The sequence below is a fragment of the Anastrepha ludens genome, chromosome 5, assembly GCF_028408465.1.
Source record: "Anastrepha ludens isolate Willacy chromosome 5, idAnaLude1.1, whole genome shotgun sequence".
NCBI classification, from domain to species: domain Eukaryota; kingdom Metazoa; phylum Arthropoda; class Insecta; order Diptera; family Tephritidae; genus Anastrepha; species Anastrepha ludens.
In genome coordinates this window covers 20408203-20425134 of record NC_071501.1, presented here as the reverse complement: position 1 = coordinate 20425134, position 16932 = coordinate 20408203, and the positions used below count along the sequence as shown (strand labels likewise).

At 38.8% G+C, this 16932-nt stretch overlaps 1 protein-coding gene across 5 annotated transcripts in view; it reads left to right on the top strand.

Moving 5' to 3' along the window:
- Window positions 1-5291, top strand: part of LOC128865314 (E3 ubiquitin-protein ligase lubel) — a 42133-nt gene extending 36842 nt beyond the window's left edge. For all 5 annotated transcript variants that reach the window (XM_054105508.1, XM_054105507.1, XM_054105509.1 and 2 more), the window contains 2 exons: window positions 265-433; window positions 4910-5291. In XM_054105508.1, coding sequence (XP_053961483.1) covers window positions 265-433; window positions 4910-4945 — 205 coding nt within the window. In that variant the 3' untranslated portion in view covers window positions 4946-5291. The remainder of the gene's footprint in view (window positions 1-264; window positions 434-4909) is intronic.
- Window positions 5292-16932: the final 11641 nt, after the last annotated feature.

Genomic DNA, 16932 nt, shown 5'->3' with positions numbered 1-16932 from the left:
ATGGCATCACACGATGCTAAGACCAAATTCCCTCAGGAACGCCCTCTGTCAACAAACACGGGTACTTATTGAGCCGTCCTCATATTTCAAACAATTTTATATTTTTACGCATCTCTCTATCCAAATATTTTATAGAAACCGATTCGTTGTATTCAGTTTACATAAATCGAATACAACTAATTTAAAAAAATGTCTATTTCTTGATGCCTTTAAAAAATTACGAAAGTTTTTACTCACCAAAATTTCATCCGCCAATCTTTTCAGCACACATTACGTTGAGTATTTGACCGCAAAAGTTGCTAAAGCGCGCATTGATCCACTGCCCATATTCGATTTAACCGATTGTGTGCAAGAATTACGAAGACGAGATATACGACTGCCGGAAAGAGGTCCCTGGGACACAGACGAAATCTATAAAGGAATGTGTTCGGAGGTAAGCTATTGGCGGAGTTTATAATAATTTTATAGTTAGATAAATAAATAACCCCATTGATAGTTAGTTGGGCTAAATTTATAAGTATTAATATGGTCTTATGCATTAGCTAAAGGGCACTTACTATGTGCACTAAGATGGCCCAAAAAAAATTTTATTTAGTGCTGCCTTCTAAATTTTTTTATGACCAAAAAAAAATTAGACACACATTTTTTTTTTTTATATTTGCCCATAACGACAACGTTATGAAAATAACCATTAAATTCACACGGGAAAAATGCACATTTCCGTAAATTTGGTATAAAATACTTACAGACCGATTTTATTTAATTTCCTTCTTCCAAAAAATGACACCAAATGTTCTACTTAAAAAAATGTAATTTAAATTTATTAAACTTAGAATTGAAATATGTCTTAGATACTAAAAAATAAATGATTTTTCCGAAAACTTGACCAGATGGGTCGCGTTTTGGTTTGAATGAATTTGAAATTTAAAAAAGGCGAGCCAAGAAGCACCGAGAGATTAGTAACTCCTAAAACATTCAGGCTAAAAATACAATTTTATTCAAAGATAATCAAGGAGGAAAGAAGAGAAGTAACAGAAAGAAATTGATACGATAGAATAGGGACAGAGATAGCTAGTCCTATGAAAACTTTCCAAAATTCTTTGGCAAATCTGAAAATATCCTCCAGTTTGAGAGAACGACTTTTACTCATTCTCATGACATTGGAATTCAAAGTTCGTAGCCTTGCTCTAGAAAGCACAGAACGTTCACAGACAAAATTCTCGATGCTATTCGGCTCCAAGACAGGCAATTCGGGTCCTCAATAATTCCAATGGTAGTCATGTGGGTGACCACTGACAGGGTGACTCGCTGTCGTGTGACTTCTTTAACCTGATGTGCGAGCCGCAGAACTTAATCGCAGATATTGTTATCATCGGTCTTAACAACCGCGCTGTTAGTTCTGCCTTCTTCAAACCGGATAAAGAGGTAAAGCGAATGGGTCTGGTGGTGAACGAGGACAAAACGAAGTATCTCCTATCATTAAACAAACATTCGGCGCACTCTCGTATCGGCACACACGTCATTGTTGACAGTTATGATTTCGAGGTCGTAAACCACTTCGTTTATTTAGGAACCAGTATTAACACCTATAATAATGTGAGCCTGCAAATCCAACGTAGACTCTCTCTTGCCAACAAGTGCTACTTTGGACTAAGTAGGCAATTGAGTAGTAAAGTCCTCTCTCGACGACCAAAACTAACACTCTACAAGGCTCTCATCATGCCCGTTCTAACGTATGGCGCAGAAGCGTGGACGATGACAACATCCGATTTTAATTTGTTGACCTTTGCACGTTGGCAACGGCGTATATCGCAGGCGATGATACGATGAGCTGTATAAGCTTTACGACGACATAGACATAGCGCAGCGAAGAAAGATCCAGCGGCTACGTTCGCTGAGTCATGTCGTCCGAATGGATACAAACGCTCCGGCTCTGAAAGTATTCGATGCGGTACCAGGTGGTGGTAACAGAGGAAGAGCAAGGCCTCCTCCGGCGCCGGTTAGCACGAGAAAGGAACGACTGGCGAGTAGTTTTTTAAGCTGCAATGGGCTATTAAAATGGCATCCGCCTTTATAAACTTGCTTGAGAAATATGCTCCAAAGGCTCTCCATTAGATTTAAATCTGGAATAAATGCAGGCCACTTTAGCATAGGAATAGTTTTCGTCCCGCAAAACTCTTTGTACGCTTAGTGCTGCGGATTGCAGCATTGTCCGGTTAATACGGCGAAGGCTCACCGTGAAATTCTTTGCGTGAAATTCAATAAAACATTATCCAAGACCTCTTATGCGAAATAAAATAAATTGTGGGCTGAAAGCTCCCCAAGTTATAAGCGAGACACCATGGAAAATTCGAGAGTGACGCATTTTTCGTGGCTGTATTGTCATTCATGGCAATTATGATTATCGGCATATTCGAGTCTGGCTGCTTTGTGTCGTGGTGTAAACTTCGGCTAAGCCAGTCTATTTTGATATTTTAAGTTCGAATATTCACTCAAAAATTTCTGTATTCCTCTCTTCGTAATATTGAGAGAAAGTTCACATCAAATTTGTTTAGGGCTGGTTTTTTTATTGACATTCAACCGCTGTTGTTGTTGTAGCAGCTTACTAAACCATGTAAGTGCGGTGTTGCAACCGGTCGTCTTCGTCTAAGTCATCTAACGGTAGGCCCAGAAAGCGTGCTGTTTTAGGTTGGATCCAGAGGGAGAGGAGTACCAGGTGAGCAGGTTTGCTTGGGTTTGCCCCCACATATTTGCCATATATTGGGCATGCCGGAGTCGATTTAGTTTAAGCTACTACAATATCCAGAACGTAATTGTTCCAAAGTTACGCGGGTCTCTGGAGGCCGCTGAAACTCTTCGGTGTTGGTTTGACTCTGGTAACGACATTCCAGGGTCGGGAGTTTAAGAAGGTAGTAAGGGTCTCCCTTAGTCATGAGAATGAGTAAGATTCGTTCTGTAAAACTGGAGCATATTTACAGATTTGCCAAAGAATCTGGAAAATTCTCACAGGACTAACTATCTCTATCTCTGTCTCTATTCTTTCCTATCTCTTTCTCTGATACTTTTCTCCTTCCCTCCTAGACTATCTACCCCCTTTCCAGAGCTTTAAATACAATGGGCTTTTAGCCTGAGTGTTTTAGGAGACACCAAATCTCCTGGTGCTCCTTGGCTCGATCTTTTCAAATTCAAGGGTCTCCCGATAAATTTCGTTTAGTAAATTTCTGTATCTTCTTCTTAGCTTCACAGTCCTTGGTGAACTATTGCTTCCTTCACAGCTTCTTGTCATCGATCTCGATTTACACAGACTTCCCTCCAACATTGCACGCGCATTTTCCAAAGATCAGCTTCCACATCTTCTAGCCACCTTTTTTTCGGACGTCCCCTTTGCCTGTATACAAAACCATCTTATATCTCTGTTACACCTGTCGCCGATCTGAAGCTTTCGACCAGTTCTTTAAATTTTTCCATACCCATCAGTATTTTTCACAAAGTTGTGGCTGATATTTTTATTTCGATTTTCTTTTGGCACCATTTTTCGAACTAAGACTCCCGATTCACTATGAGCTAAAGGGTGATTTTTTAAGAGCTATAGGAAAGTTTAAGCCATAGCCGAATGGGTTGGTGCGTGATTACCATTCGGAATTCACAGAGAGACGTCGGTTCGAATCTCGGTGAAAGCAAAATTAATAAAAACATTTTTCTAATAGCGGTCGCCTCTCGGCAGGCAATGGCAAACCTCCGAGTGTATTTCTGACATGAAAAAGCTCCTCATAAAAATATCTGCCATTCGGAGTCGGCTTGAAACTGTAGGTCCCTCCATTTGTTGAACAACATCAACACGCACACCACAAATAGGAGGAGGAGCTCGGCCAAGCACCTAACAGAAGTGTACGCGCCAATTATTTATTTTTTTTTATAGGAAAGTTTTTCAAAAAAACACACGTAAAATTCAGAAAAATGCATGACATTTTTATTTAAATCGATAGTACAGTCCGTATAATTTAATGTTTGAAGATTATTTCATGCAAATGTTGACCGCGACTGCGCTTTAAATGGTCCATCCGCTTAGTCCAATTTTGGCATACTCTTTCCAATGTTTCGGCCGGTATCTCACATATAAATTCTTTAATTTTGTCTTCCAATGCGTTAATTGAAGCAGACTTGTCTGAATAGACATGAGCTCTAACATAGCCCCACAAAAATAATATAAAGGCGTTATATCGCACGATCTGGGTGGCCAATTGACAGGCCCCGAACGTGAAATAAAATGTTCACCGAACTCGCCTCTCAACAAGTCCATTGGTGCGCGTGCTGTGTGGCATGTGGCACCGTCTTGCTGAAACTGCATGTCATGCAAGTCAAGCTCTTGCGTTTTGGGCAAAAAAAAGTTGGATATCATTTCACGGTAGCCCTCACCATACACAGTTACCTTACGATTCGCAGCACCTTTAAAGAAGTACGGTCCAATGATACCTTCAGCCCATAAACCACTCCAAACTGTGACCTTTTCTAGATACATTAGTAGCTCTTGCATTTCTTCTGGCTGATCTTCACTCCAAAATCGACAATTCTGCTTATTTACGTACCTATTGATCCAAAAATGAGCTTCGCCGCTGAACACAATTTTTCGACTTTAAACTTTCTTAACAGATCACGCATTTTTATAATAAAATTCAATGATTTGCAAGCGTTGTTCGTTTGTAAGACGATTCATGGTTAAAATATAGACCAAACTGAAGATGTTTGACAGTGTCAAGCAACCAAATATTCCTTTTACTTATTTAAGACCAGCCAATAGCCTTTCTTACTAGTCCTATAAATACTATAAATTTAGTTATAATAAATAAGATAATAGTAATAATAACAAGTACAAATGTATTCACGTGCTTTTTGCGTGTTCTATTCACAGGTCATTAAAAATAATATTCCACTGGAGACGATGTGAGAATGTTTGCTTGCCAAGCTGCTCAAGTCAATCAACCTCAATCCCACCTGAGCAACATATGAACGATATAACGAACGATGTTGTGGGCTGCAAATGTTTAAAAAATCTAAAATACTTAATTTTAATTTATATTTATTTATTTATTTATAAACTGTGTTTAATTTTTTTTTTTTTTCATTTCTTACTTCTTCGCCACTTGTCCATTGTCTTATAATTATTTATGTTCGTCGCAGTCCACTGTATTTTAAATCCATTATGCTACTCTGTATTTCTATGCGTATGAGTAAACGTTCAATTTATATTTTCTAAAGCTTAACTAGTAAATAAAGTATACACGGAAAAATAGATAAATGAATTTTCTCTAGAAATCTGCTTTTGTTTATTTGGGCTTAAGTTACTAAAAACACACGCGTACACACATACAGGCATTCCTAAAAGTGATTATGTGAACACCTCAACAGGTATTAAATACTGTCAAATTTCAGGGTCACACAGTCACAGTTATCGCGTACACCTAATTACACATCACTTGTATGGGCGCTCACGACCCGGTAGAGAAAATATGAAGTGTTGAAAAAAAGTTCTGTTTCAGAATTAGTTCGATTGGGTCAATTGCGTGCCGCTAGTGTTATTTATTTATTTATTTAATATATGGAAAATAACAATAAATTATTATTTTACAATAAAAGGAGCACTAGCTGCCAGGGCTTACGGCTCACTATTCTAATAAGAATATTTTTTACTACAAAAGTTAAGCTATTAGAGAGTTAATTTTCTGGAAACGATTATTAGGCACTATCAACACAAGAATTAAAGAAATTAAGTTATGTGAAAGGTAAATTCATAGGATATACATAGATGTTTAAGTAAAGAGACTTATGGTTTAAATCAATTTTCTCAGATCCGCTGTAATTAAGTAATCTGTCATTTTCTCAATGTTTTCCTGAGAAGGAGTCTTTAGTATTTCCGATGGAAGATGGTTGTTGAAACTTGTGTTCCTGAGATTCATAAAATGCGTGCAGTCGTCCAACAGGTGTTTAACTGTTAATGTTGACAGGGTGCAGTAGGGGCAGGAAGGTGGCCTCTCACCAATTAAAATGTGGGAGTGTGTACCGATTGTGTGTCCAATACGGAGTCGGATGAATGCAGTGATGTCCTTGGTACGGCATATGGCTTGATAGTTGGGTTTAGAGCCAGTTATATTTAAGCTTGCATAATGGTGTTGCACTGTTCTCCATGCCTCAGTTCTTTTTGCTTCCAAATATTTATTAATTAGTCCGCAGATGTCCTTCTTAAGAATACAGTCAAATGTGTGCAACGGTTCCATTGCTGCAGCCTTAGCTTTTTGGTCGGCAAGTTCGTTCCCTTTAATACCAACGTGGCCAGGAATCCACATAATTTTGACTTTATATTGATGCTCAATTAATATGCTCCGTATGCTTGAAATAAGGGGTGATTTGTTTCTTATGTTCATGATGCCTGATATTGTAGACTTGCTATCCGAACAAATGATTGTTTTTTCATTAGTTTTTGATGCAACTATTATGGCATTGTATATTGCTATAGCTTCTGCTGTGTACACAGAACAGTAGTAAGGTAGTTGACCCTTCGTTATTGTTTCACCATCAGCATTCACTACTGCAAACGCGGTCTGGTCTAGAGTTTTTGAACCATCAGTGTAAATCATTTTCCATTCAGGTCTAAATGGTGCGACGTATTCTCCAAACCTACGCTGGTATTCTAATGAACTGGTGTTGGATTTAGGAAATGCTGCTAAACCAAAAGGGACTGAAGACTTTCTCAAATGCCAAGGCGGTGAGCTAATTGGGGGCCTTAATTGTGGGCGTGAGGTTATTCCCAGTTTGTTAGCATATTCCAGTGCTCTTAGTATAGTTGACTTGCGATTTTGCACTTTCCTTGGCCACTAGTGTTATCGTGACATCTGTAGTAGTGACATCTGTCCTTAGTGTGAGAAAGGGTCACAGCTTAAAGGTAAAGGAAAACAATCACATGTCTCGTACTCTACGTAGGTTGCCGATTCGAGATGAACTGGAGTATGGTAAGGATATTGCGAAAAAGGGCATAACCTGATTTTTACAGCGCCCAACAGTAAAAATGATCGAAAGGGAAAAAATGTCTCTCTTCGAACCAATACGATTGAGTGAACCACTTTGCTACTATTGTGGGATGTAGTAGTGGCATCTTTGGTTAGTTAGAGAAAATCTCAGAGCTGAAAAGTAACGGAAAACCATCCCCCTTCTCGCACTCTACGTAAGCTGCTGATTCGAATTGAACCAGACCATGAATTGGATGTTAAAAACCTTCAAGCGGTTTCACTCCTTGCGTTAATGTTACCTTCTCAGACTGTACGCCAGATTTGCGGACATCGAAAAACCACTTGTGAAATGCTGCTCTCCCGGTTCAAAAGGAAGTCTTTTTTGCATCGAATCGTTACGGGGGATGAAAAATTGGTGTATTTCTCCAATCCCAAGCGTTAACGATCGTATGGTCCGCCCGGCCACAAAGCCAAAAACAACGGCCAAACCAAATCGCTTCGGCCGCAAGGCAATGCTGTGTATTTTCTGGGAGTTGACGGTGCACGCTACCAACGACAATTGGCCGATTTGAACAGCGCTATACGCCCAGAATATGACGATCGCCGTCACAAAGTAATTTTTCTTGATGACAATGCACCGCCACATCGAACAAGAGCGACCCGGGAATTGGCGGAGACGTACGATTGGGAACCGCTGGTGCATGCGGCTTACTCACCAGACTTGGCGCCTTTCGATTATCATTTGTTTGCATCGATGGGTCACGCACTTTCCGAGCAGCGCTTCAATTCTCACGAAGAAGCCAAAAAATGGCTCGATGATTGGTTTGCGGCCAAATACGGCACATTTTTTTGGCGCGTCATCCACAAATTGCCTGAGAGATGGGAAAAATGTGTAGCTAGCGATGGCTATTTTTTTGAAGATTAAACTTGTAACCAGTTTTTGTTAATAAACGTTTGAAATTGAAAAAAAGTCTCATTTCTTAGGTATACACCGTAGACATAATTTATTGGAGCGCCTTTCGCAGACCACTACTAAATTCATAGTGAATTTTACAGAATCAGCTGTTGAGCTGACGTAATACCAGATCTATACTTACATTTTCCTTGTCTATTTTCTCTCCACCCTTTCTTTTATCTTTTTTTTAACATTAACTTCTAATCTTATCCACGTAGTTATGTAGGTTGGTAGGTTGGTAGAAGTGTCAGTCAGTCTTTAAACCCACTCACTTAGATCGTTGCCGATCGATTGTGATACCACAAAAGCAATTTATCTGCTACTCCTCGTTGACCCATTTTGTTTGAAATGAACCAAAATGTCAAAACCTACAAGCATACCACGCAGGACATGGACAAAGGTCTGACGGACTCTTTCTCCCCTCATTCTTGCAGCTTCTGTAATATTCGAAAAGAGTTGCATTTAATCTTTGAAAATGTCGACCTAACAGGCAGTGTCCTATGATCAAAGCAAACAACCTTGACCGATTAAAAAGCGCCTTTAAGCACCTGACGTTCCACTTTGGCCAAATTCTTATTGTTGCCGTACTTGTCAGACTATCAACCTATCTCGTGTCGGCTGAAGTGACAATGCTATTTGTACCAAGGAATTTGTAGGTTGAGCGGGGTATACCTAAAATCGCCCTAACAAGAGGGAGACGAGTGGTAGTGCCTTCTCTCGCCAATTTTTCTGCCTTGCAAACCCCTTATAACTAGTAAAACCTAACCTAATTTTTAATTTTTTTACAAGTCTGAGCTCTTTTCGCATTCTCTTCATCTCACACAGATCATCAACAATTACGAAATTTTGAATACAATTGCTTTGAATTTTTTGTTTATTTAAAACTCCAATTTATATGCTTTTTGTATCAGACTGAACCACAAAAAAATATATATATTACATAATTGGCGCTTACACCCTTTTTGGGTATTGGACCGAGCTCCTCCTCCTATTGGTGGCGTGCGTCTTGAAGTTGTTCCACAAGCGGAGAAACCTGCAGTTTTCTGCCGACTCCGAACAACAAACGGCTTTTATGAGGAACTTTTCAAGGTCATAAGTACACTTTTCCAGGGCATAAGAAACTGTATCCAAAGTAATGATACAAGATAAAAAATCAGACCCCTTCCGAATTAAAACTGGAGTAAGGCAAGGGGATACGCTCTCATCAACAATCTTCAACCTTATGCTATGCTGTGCCATCGATGAAGTAAGTGACGCAAAAAGGACTGGACATATTTTAAACAAAACTACCCAATTATTCGCATACGCAGATGACATAGCAATTGTCAGCAAAAATATCCACGCCCTAACCAAAACCTTCGCTGATATTGATAAAATTGGCCTTAAAATCAACGAAGATAAGACGAAATATATGATGATGTCCAGACAAAATAAACCAACATCAGGCAAACTGAATATTGGCGATTTTTCTTTTGAAATCGTTGAATCCTTTACCTATTTAGGCTTCAAACTGAGTAGAGACAATTCAATGAGCCTTACCATCGATGAGAGAATTCTAGCAGTAAACAGATCGTATGCGTCGTTAACGAAACTCTTCAAATTAAAACTACTAAACAGACAATGCAAATTGACTCTGTATAAAACCATCATTAGACCAGTATAATGCTTTGCAGCCGAATCGTGGACGCTAATTGAAGCAGATAAAACAAAACTGCAAGCCTTCGAACGAAAAACACTCAGAAGAATTTTCGGAGCAATTAAAGATCACGGCGAGTGGCGGATAAGATGGAACGACGAGCTAGATCAACGGATAAAGAGCGAAAATGTTATACGTTTCATCAAAGCGCAGCGGTTACGATGGCTGGGTCACATTACAAGAATGGACGGTACGTGGGCGTTCAACACTAGAGCAAGAGGAAAGCCGAGAACAAGATGGACCGATGAACTAGAGGACGACATCAAGAAACTTAGGATAACGAACTGGAAAAAAGTCGCAAGCGTTCGAGACGTATGGAGGACCCACGTGCAGCAGGCCAAAGCTCACAAAGAGCTGTAGAGCCAAAAGATGATGAAGTACACTCGGAGGTTTGCCATTGCCTGCCGAGGAGCGACAGCTATTAGAAAAAATTTTGTCTCGCATTTTGTTGTTTCATGCACAGAGGTAAATAAAAAATGGTTAAAATTAAGTAAAAAGCAAATGATTGCCAAAACGTGTTAATAAGTTCCTGTGCTATAATTATTTAATGCAGTCCAGATGCCAGTTTGCGGTTCTGTTAAGCCTACTAGGTCCGAACTGTTGTAAAACTAATTCTAAATGAACAGTTCATACTTCCTAAGTCGTCGTTGTGGAAAATATACCAGTTACTTATACGGCAGAGAAGAGGAATGCAAACTAGTCATAGCTCTGAACTCACTAGAAGCGAACCAGTTCGGTTTAAATGAGTTTCGCTGCGGGGAAAACCACAAATCACCACTACATGCATGCGCACATAGTTGCAAATACTTACAAGTACACACATATATACGTACATACATCACATCGCATCACTTATGGCACGGCATGGCATCAATGTCACCACGACATCACGTCAGTGCACTCGTTTATTACAAATGTCTCCTGTCCAACAGTTTTCCGAAATCCCGCGTGATAAACGACTGCTGACCGCTCACTGAAAAGCATTGCATTGTTGTATTTGTACACACAATTCATAGCAAATTAAGATGCTCACTTTTCATTTGCTCTGACTTTGATGCGAAACATATTGACAGCCGTTGTTTTAGTCTGGATATCTAACTAACTATTTATTGTTATAAGATTTTTCCATTCAAATAAATAATTTTTAACATACCGCGCGCTTTGAATATTTTCGTAAATTCTGCGCTTTTAATCGTTGTATTCATTTACAGTGCAATAAACTCGTCTTTCAACACTTCGTTCGGTTCGTTCCAACGATGCACTTGCGCCCAACACACGCGCCAAATGATTTCGCTTAATAACCCAAACATTTTCCGTATCAAATTTTCAAAACATTTTCGTAAATTTTCCAAACATATGTGTATGTATGTATTTTGAATTCAAATCTACGTGAGTTTATTGTGCGAATAGGTAAAGTTTGGAAAGGTGTGTTGCGCCAATGTTTGTAATACACTGACACGCCTACGATCTAAACATTAATTCTAATGCAGGTTCTTTGGGCATGACTAATACTCCAGGTAGTGTATCTGCGTGGGAATTTCCTTAACTCGTTGGCGGCCAACAGTTCACAAGAAGTATATAATAGATAAGTAAAAGTAAAGATTGAGAGTATGAATTCGAGAAACAGACGAATTAATGTATGATAGATCCTGCGTAGAGTGAATGAGAAAATTGCTTAATTCTGGAAACCTCTAACTGGGTGTGTACTACGAGTATTCGCTACAAATTAGAATAAAGTGTAGAACGTGAAATTTCCCACACCAGGTTGAGTTATGTTAGAAGGACCGCAAGTAGTTGCAGGCCATAAAGGTTAATTGTGCTGCCAGTAGAGGTTCCCTAGTTCTACTCCAGCTTTCCTATAAACTAACGCAAACTTTTGCGAAATCCAATTAGTCCTTCAGGCGAGATTATGTCCTAATTGTAAAAAGTCTCGAAGTGATTTTCCAGAAATCTGAAGCGCATTCTTCGAGGTACGATGCATTAGCAAAGGAAGTGCTGAACGAACTCCACCTCTTTTTTATATCTACAACTGCTATAGAAATCATTATTCAAGGTTCCAAACCTAGTGGCAATATAAACAGTAATTTAGTGGCATATTAGCACTCCCATGAGGTACCTACCTACATGTATTCACTTTTGAGAGCCGCAGTAAGTTCTATGTTATTCGTTGGGTGTTTGTCGATAAAAACTAGACTCTTCAGAGAAGACCTCCAACTGTTCGTAAATCCTTTGGCATTCTCTTCAACTTGTGAAAAGAAGAAATCCAACTAGACTTGTATGTTTAGACCCTATCCTCAGGCCCTTACTCGCAACTTGCATCATCACTTCTACAAATGATGTTCTATCATGCGATACAGTACATACTGGCGCTGTTTTGTCGGAATTCTGGAATCTTGAATACGTTTTGAGTTAGCCTTCACCAATCTAAAAGCTTCGATCGTAGCTTGACTACCTGAAAAGAAATGCGAGTTTTGAATGTGTGATGCTCCCCATGCTTAACCCTCCGTTGGAAGCATTTTTTAAAGCCTGCAACCTGGTTGGACACCCAGTTCGGCCTTTCTTCGTCCTGTTCGAGGATCCCTTTTAAAAAGTAATATCCATATACCGATAGAAAATAAAATTTTAGGAAGCTACCTGGAAGCTCAAGTCGTTAGCTATAATAGAAATATGTTAAATTCACGTCCAAAAGTCAAAAAAGCCAGTCTGGCCAGACCTGGGTGCCCAACGGAGGGTTAATTGATGTTCCATGCAAACACTGCTGTAGACTAGAAGCCTGTAAGATTATCTCACTAAGAGTTGCCAAAAAAAGACAATAAATCTTGTTCCAATATATATTTTGAAACTATCCGTCAAGATTAGAACGATACAAAAAAATTGCTTGCATTCCCACTAGCTTCTACCAAGATACTGAGCACTATTCTCGCTCCCTATTCTATTTGAAATAGGCGAAGGGCTTTTGTCTGTCATCTACAGGCTGCTACATACCTTAACCTCAAGATACTCATGGATATACATGTACTTCCCAAATAAACGTTCAGCACAAAATAAACATAGATCGGTTTCATCGTCAAATTTGTTAAACTATTTTCAATGATGAGGCTCACTTCAAACTCATTGTTGGCTACAAATGGTCTGTTTTGTAGGGAAACTATCTCACTGGAAATGCATCACTTATATCATCGCAGGTTCATACTTTTTAAAGCTAAAAGTAGTGCCAAGTTATTGTCAATGGTGAACATTATTAGAAAAAGAGTCCTGACCTTGTCGCATCGCCACCGATCCCATATGGGATCCCCGTCAATCGATCGAATACTAATAGGTGGTATTGAAAGGGTTAGGCATGGCATAGTTTGCTTGAACTTACGATTGGAACTCACGACTGGAACTCACGATTGGAACTCGATTGAACTACTTTTTGTGGGGTTAAACGAAGTCTATGCCTGATAAGCCAACTACGATTGACGATTTAGAAACCAACACTGAGCACGTATTGATGACATAAGTCATGCAATATTTATGAAGTGATATAAAAATTGAACCGAGAAGATAATCACCTCAAAATCCAGTTGTGATACCGGTGTACTCGAAGCAAACAGAAGTTCTAGAGTTGAACGAAGGCAAGGGAGAGGTGTCTCCTATCATCAAATAATAACATCGCATCTCTGCAACCATGTCAGTGTTGGCAGTTATTAATTTGATGTGGTAGAGGTCTTCAATTATCTGGGAACCGGCATTGGCACCGTCAACATTGTCAGTCATGAAATCAATGTCATGACATGTCTTGCCAATATTAATAGTTTGGACTAAGGTTCTCGAACAAAAGTTACCCTTTAAAAGTCTCTCATCTTATGATTACCAGCGAGCTGTCAATATGAATGGGAATGGGATATGAATACCAATACGAATACGAATATGAATACCAATACGAGTGCTCAAATATGAATGCGAAAACGAATACAAATACAGAATACAGAAACGAATGCAAATATAAATACGAATACGAAAACGAAAACGGATACAAATATGAATACAAAAACGAATATGAATACAGAAACGAATACAAGTATGAATAGGAATACGAAAACGAGTACAAATACAGAATACAGAAAGGAATGCAAATATACGAAACCGAATACAAATATGAATACAGAAACGAATACAAATACGAATATGAATACAGAAATGAATACAAATTTGAATACGAAAACGAATATGAATACAGAAATATAAATAATACGAAAACGAAAATTAATACAAATATGAATGCAAATACGAATATGAAAACGACTACAAATGCGAATACGAAAAAGAATACTAATGTAAATACGAATACGAATATGGATTTGAAAACACTTGCGAATAAGAACCTTAATACGAAAACGAATATGAGTAATAATATAAATGGATTAGAATACAAATGCAGTTCAAAATCAAAAAATTTTTCTCACCCGCGCAAGCTGACGCCAGTATAAAAAGACCGATTTCATTTTTATAAGCTACCAACATCAGGTTAAGCACAAATACTAGCAGTTCCAAGACTTTTTGAATCTTAATCCACTGCACTAAACCTTCTTCAATACGAAATTTTTGAAAAATCTCAAAGCACCCGGTAGCCATATGCCATTTGCGCAGCCAATTAAGATTAGCAAGACATATCAAATACAGACTCACTAACTCCTACACAGATCCCAAAGTAATCTGTTTTATCTGGCAACACAACAAGTTAATATGGGTATTAATTTGAGGAAATATATTTTTTCCTTGTTTACTTACAGATGTCCATTTTTGAACTGTCCGATGATGTATTTGTATTATTCATTAAACGATTTGTTTAGACTTGAATGTTTATGATTTTAAGATAAATACTAAATACCCACACCCGTGAATGAATAAAGCTAAATTTACGTTTCGTAGTACGTCAGATTGTACGTCTAAACACCTTCCAATGTGCATATGTAGAAATAATGCACGCGAGATATCCATTTATGCAAGTGAATCATCTTTGTGCCCAAAGATAAACATAAGCGCCAATCGATGTTTTTCAATTGTCTGGAAAGCAAAAATTGCGCGCATAGATGCTCACAAGACAACTAATAAATATTGTACAATGTATGCGTATGTATGGGTGTATGTGTGTACACGTACCCTCCTTTACCTAGAAGCAAACGCCAAACGAGATTGACCTCTTAATGAGGTTATGCCGACAGCAGCCATTTATTTCTCGACACTTGCCTTGATATGCTTCTCTCAATAGGATTGGTAATTAATTGTACGATATTTTTTGCTGATATTTTTTGCCTACAAGCTTTCATATCTAAGTAGTTGTGTGTACTCGGCTCAAATGGTAATGTAGTAAATAGCGAATATAGAAAAAGGAATCCTTAGAAATCACAAAATAATGTGCAAATTAATAATTCTAGGAAATAATCAAAGGGAAGCCACTTGAAGTTTTTTGAACAATACGAGGTTTGATCGAGAAGTGTCTGTGTATAGGCATGAAAATGCAAAATATTGAAAAATTTTCAAAATATTGTAATTTCTTCATACTTAGGACAACAGTAGAGAATGATTAGGTAAACGAATGAAGAAACAATTTTGCACCTCATTTGATACTTTCTGCGTTTGATTTGATCGTTGATCTCCACAGCGCGTCACTGCTGATGGTGTTCGGCTAGAATATGTATTCTACAGATGATGTGACGGCATTTGCTGACGAAAGATTGTTGCCTCTATGTGATGGTGGTACGAGACTAGCCGTATTTCACTTCCGTACATCAATACTAGCCCCACACATGAGGTAAATATTTGCAGTTTAGAACTGGAGATTAGCAAACTAACCCACACTATATGAATACGCCCGAATGCCGCCCTTGCTTTGTTTAACCTACAGCAGACATCTTCATCTGCCCCGCCGTCTCCGTGACAACGCTGCCGAGGCAAGAAGCTTTCGACAAATATCACCAGCGTCTGTATATAGCCACAACTTTCTTCATCTATCAAATATTGATTTAAAAGACCTGCTAAAACTCAACAAAGACACCGGTTATCTCAAGAAGGGGAACTAGCAAGCCAAATTTTAGTATTTGAGTGAATAGACGAGCTGACCCTTAGGATATGGGTACGAACCGCAACTTAACTTAGCCTACACTACTCGGGACTCTTGACTGCATCATACATAGGTATTGTCCATTCAATTCAACTTTTATGTTTATTTTTGTGACGCTCAATGCGATTCTGCACACTCACTAATTTCAAAAACAAAAGCAACTTTATAAAATTACGCCTTCTGCTTACTTCTTGGCCTTATTGTTCAAGGAGTGATGGTCAATTGCCTCTCAATTGTTTAGGTTATCTATCTTTTGGGCACTCAAGGCTTTTATGGAGAAAAGCACCCAGCCGCATTTCCTACATCGGTCTCTTCTTGAACTGATTATCTAAGAAGCGGCCGTGATTCCAGTTCTAAGCTTTAAGGCCGATGCACATTACAATGTCTAAATATGCTGATACTTAGTTCGTACTTTTTTCTCCCTTTGGAAAGAAGCAAAAATGCAGTAAAAATTGACGTGCTCCCACGGGCAGGCGCACCCTCTTTATGGGGATAATGTTAAATATTATCTGATTTTGATGAGATTCGGTGCGCAACTAAATTCCCGCTGTTTGTCAGTAGATTCCGCCGGCAGTGTGTGTTAGTCGATTCTAACATAACCTAAACGTTTGGTTTGGCTTAGACATAGTAAACACACTACTTCCACACATTAGTGATTTTGTTTTGGTATCATATACTTTTGGTTTTGTGAAAATGTCTGATTTTGTGCCGAATAATCGTCATTTGCGGGAAGTGTTGATTTTCAGTGTTGACTTTCATTCGAAACAAACGGCGGCTGAAGCGCATCGAGAGCTAGAAAAAGTTTATGAAGATGCTGCTTTAAGTGAAACAACGTGCCGAGATTGGTTCCGTCGCTTCAAAGGCGGTGATTTTAATGTTGACGACCGCCCACGTGAAGGAAGACCAAAATCCTTCGAAGACGCTGAATTGGCTGCATTGCTCAATGAGGATCCGTGTCAAACGCAAGAAGAGCTTGCTTCAGTATTAGGAGTTACCCGCCAATCCATTTCCAACCGATTGCATGATTTACAAATGATTCAGAAACAGGGAACTTGGGTTCCTTATGAGTGAAAGCCAAGAGATGTTGAACGTCGTTTTTTTGCCTGTGAACAACTGCTCAAACGGCAAAAAAGGAAGGGTTTTCTTCATCGCACAGTGACGGGTGATGAAAAAT